At 30.5% G+C, this 2,183-nt stretch overlaps 1 protein-coding gene across 1 annotated transcript; it reads left to right on the top strand.

The window, feature by feature from the left end:
* Positions 1-1,266: 1,266 nt before the first annotated feature.
* LOC111041330 (inosine triphosphate pyrophosphatase) lies at positions 1,267-2,183 on the top strand. The gene is made up of 3 exons (XM_022325554.1): positions 1,267-1,519; positions 1,588-1,738; positions 1,811-2,183. Exons 1-3 carry the CDS (start codon positions 1,418-1,420, stop codon positions 2,137-2,139), a joined length of 582 nt encoding a protein of 193 aa, XP_022181246.1. The 5' UTR covers positions 1,267-1,417; the 3' UTR covers positions 2,140-2,183.

Below are 2,183 nucleotides of genomic sequence, written 5' to 3'. Positions count from 1 at the left end.
CATTAAAATCTATAGCCGATATTCTTTTAAAAAAAAACTAAATATATTTATGTAGCTCAATATTGTAAGACGAATTCAAACATATATTGTATGCAAAATAAGAAGTATTCATATTCCAAAATATCTAGACTACCGAACAAACAAACGGTGTGAAGAAATCGACAATGGATTCATTAAATTTCAAATTAAAATAATTATTTATCCGTCTCAGAATTATTTTCTTTAGGCAGGTATTCATTTTTTGCTGAAATGTCGTAAAATTATAAATAAAATATGGGTAGGTACATACGTTTTTTAAAAATGTTTATTTTTTACAAGTTATAATAAGCATCGAATATAGTGAACTAGGTACTTGAAAGAATGAATATGTTTAGAAAAATGTAAGGTATTTTACCAAACATTCCTGGTCTAGATGAAAAAAAAGAGAGACGAATTTATGCATGTACCTAATTGAAAAAAATGAAGTGTATAAAACTACTAAATCTTCTTCTGAAGTCATGTCAGGTAAAAATTATGTTAAGTTAGATAAAATGCCTACCTTATAGAATTTTTTTTAATATGCATCAATAACTAGTGTAGATGTAGAACGTAGTTTTTATTTGTAAAAACATATTTTATTTATTAGAAGATTTAATTTCAATGAACATAATTTGGAAATGTATCTAATTATCAAGTTTAATTAACAAAAGTAACATTTATCTAATTTGTTATATAACTTTTAAACTTGTGCAATGCAATTTGTTATGCAATTCTTACAATTATTCAATTTTAATATGCAATTGTTGAGTGTTTTCAATGCAATTAAATCTGGTCTTTAGTTATAACTATTTAAATAACTATTATCTTTGAGTTAAACTTAATATTATTTTTATTAATTCCTTGAAGGAAATTGGTCCAGATTTATTTTTTTTGGAATTGGAGGAGGAAATGGCTACAGCCATGAGAAACGAGTAACAGACAGTAAGCTGATAATAGTTTATTAAGCCACTATATGTTTATATATTTATAGTTTATACTAATATAATACAAAATAGTCAATCAACAGTATTGCCCAAACGGCTAAACGTGAAGCGTCACACGGTACACGACGTTGGCTTCAATATATTTGAGCATGTCGTGTCTATCACAATTTACAATTAAACCTGCGTCCAATACTACGACATCGTTGATTCATTACATAAATCGACGAAACGTTGCCCATTTAACCATGGAACGTTTCACCCACGGAGGTAGTTTGCTATCACGGAGCCGCTAAATTTGGTGATAACGGTTTTTAATATTGTGTACCCGATAGCCACTACTCACCAGCGTCTCGTCGTTTCGAAGTCATAGATATTGTGAAATTAGTAAATACTAAGTATCCTCATTGATCGATTTGGTGACAGAAACTTGTTTGATTTAACCGTTATCGTTTGACATGTCGAAAAAGAACATCGTGTTCGTTACAGGCAATGTCAAAAAGTTGGAAGAAGTGATGCAAATGTTTAATAATTTTTACAAAGATTCCGTTCCTTTTGACGTGAGTTTTAAAGTTATAAAACATGACCTCGTTACTGTCTTGAGACCTACTTATTTATTTTATTGCAGTTGTCTAATAGGAACATTGACTTGCCTGAACATCAAGGGGAACGTGACGAAATATGCAAATTGAAAGCTCGGGCGGCTTTTGATATTATAAAGGGTCCTTGCATTGTTGAAGATACTAGTCTGTGCTTCAACGCTATCGGTGGATTGCCAGGTAGTTGAGCTACTTGTATTTGTGAGTTTGTCATTATTTGTGATTGATATTTTCACCATGCTATTTTTCTAGGTCCATATATCAAATGGTTTTTAAAAGCAACCGGTCCTATAGGTTTATATCGTATGCTCAAAGGATTTGAAGATAAAACCGCCATGGCTGTATGTACAGTTGCTTATGTTAACGAACAGGGTGAAGTGAACATTTTTAGTGGTGAAACTGATGGTACAATTATAGAGCCAACCGCAATTGAAACTTTTGGATGGGACTCTTGTTTTAAACCGAATGGATATGAGATAACATATGCAGAAATGCCTAAAGAACAAAAGAACCTAATATCACACAGAATGAAGGCAATGTATAAATTAAAAGAGTTTCTCGACCACAATGTAATTATATAAAAAAATGTACACATTTAATTTTATTTTTTAAATAAATATTGTTT

Source organism: Myzus persicae, unplaced genomic scaffold, assembly GCF_001856785.1.
Source record: "Myzus persicae strain clone G006 unplaced genomic scaffold, MPER_G0061.0, whole genome shotgun sequence".
NCBI lineage: Eukaryota > Metazoa > Arthropoda > Insecta > Hemiptera > Aphididae > Myzus > Myzus persicae.
This window is presented reverse-complemented; position numbering and strand designations above follow the sequence as displayed.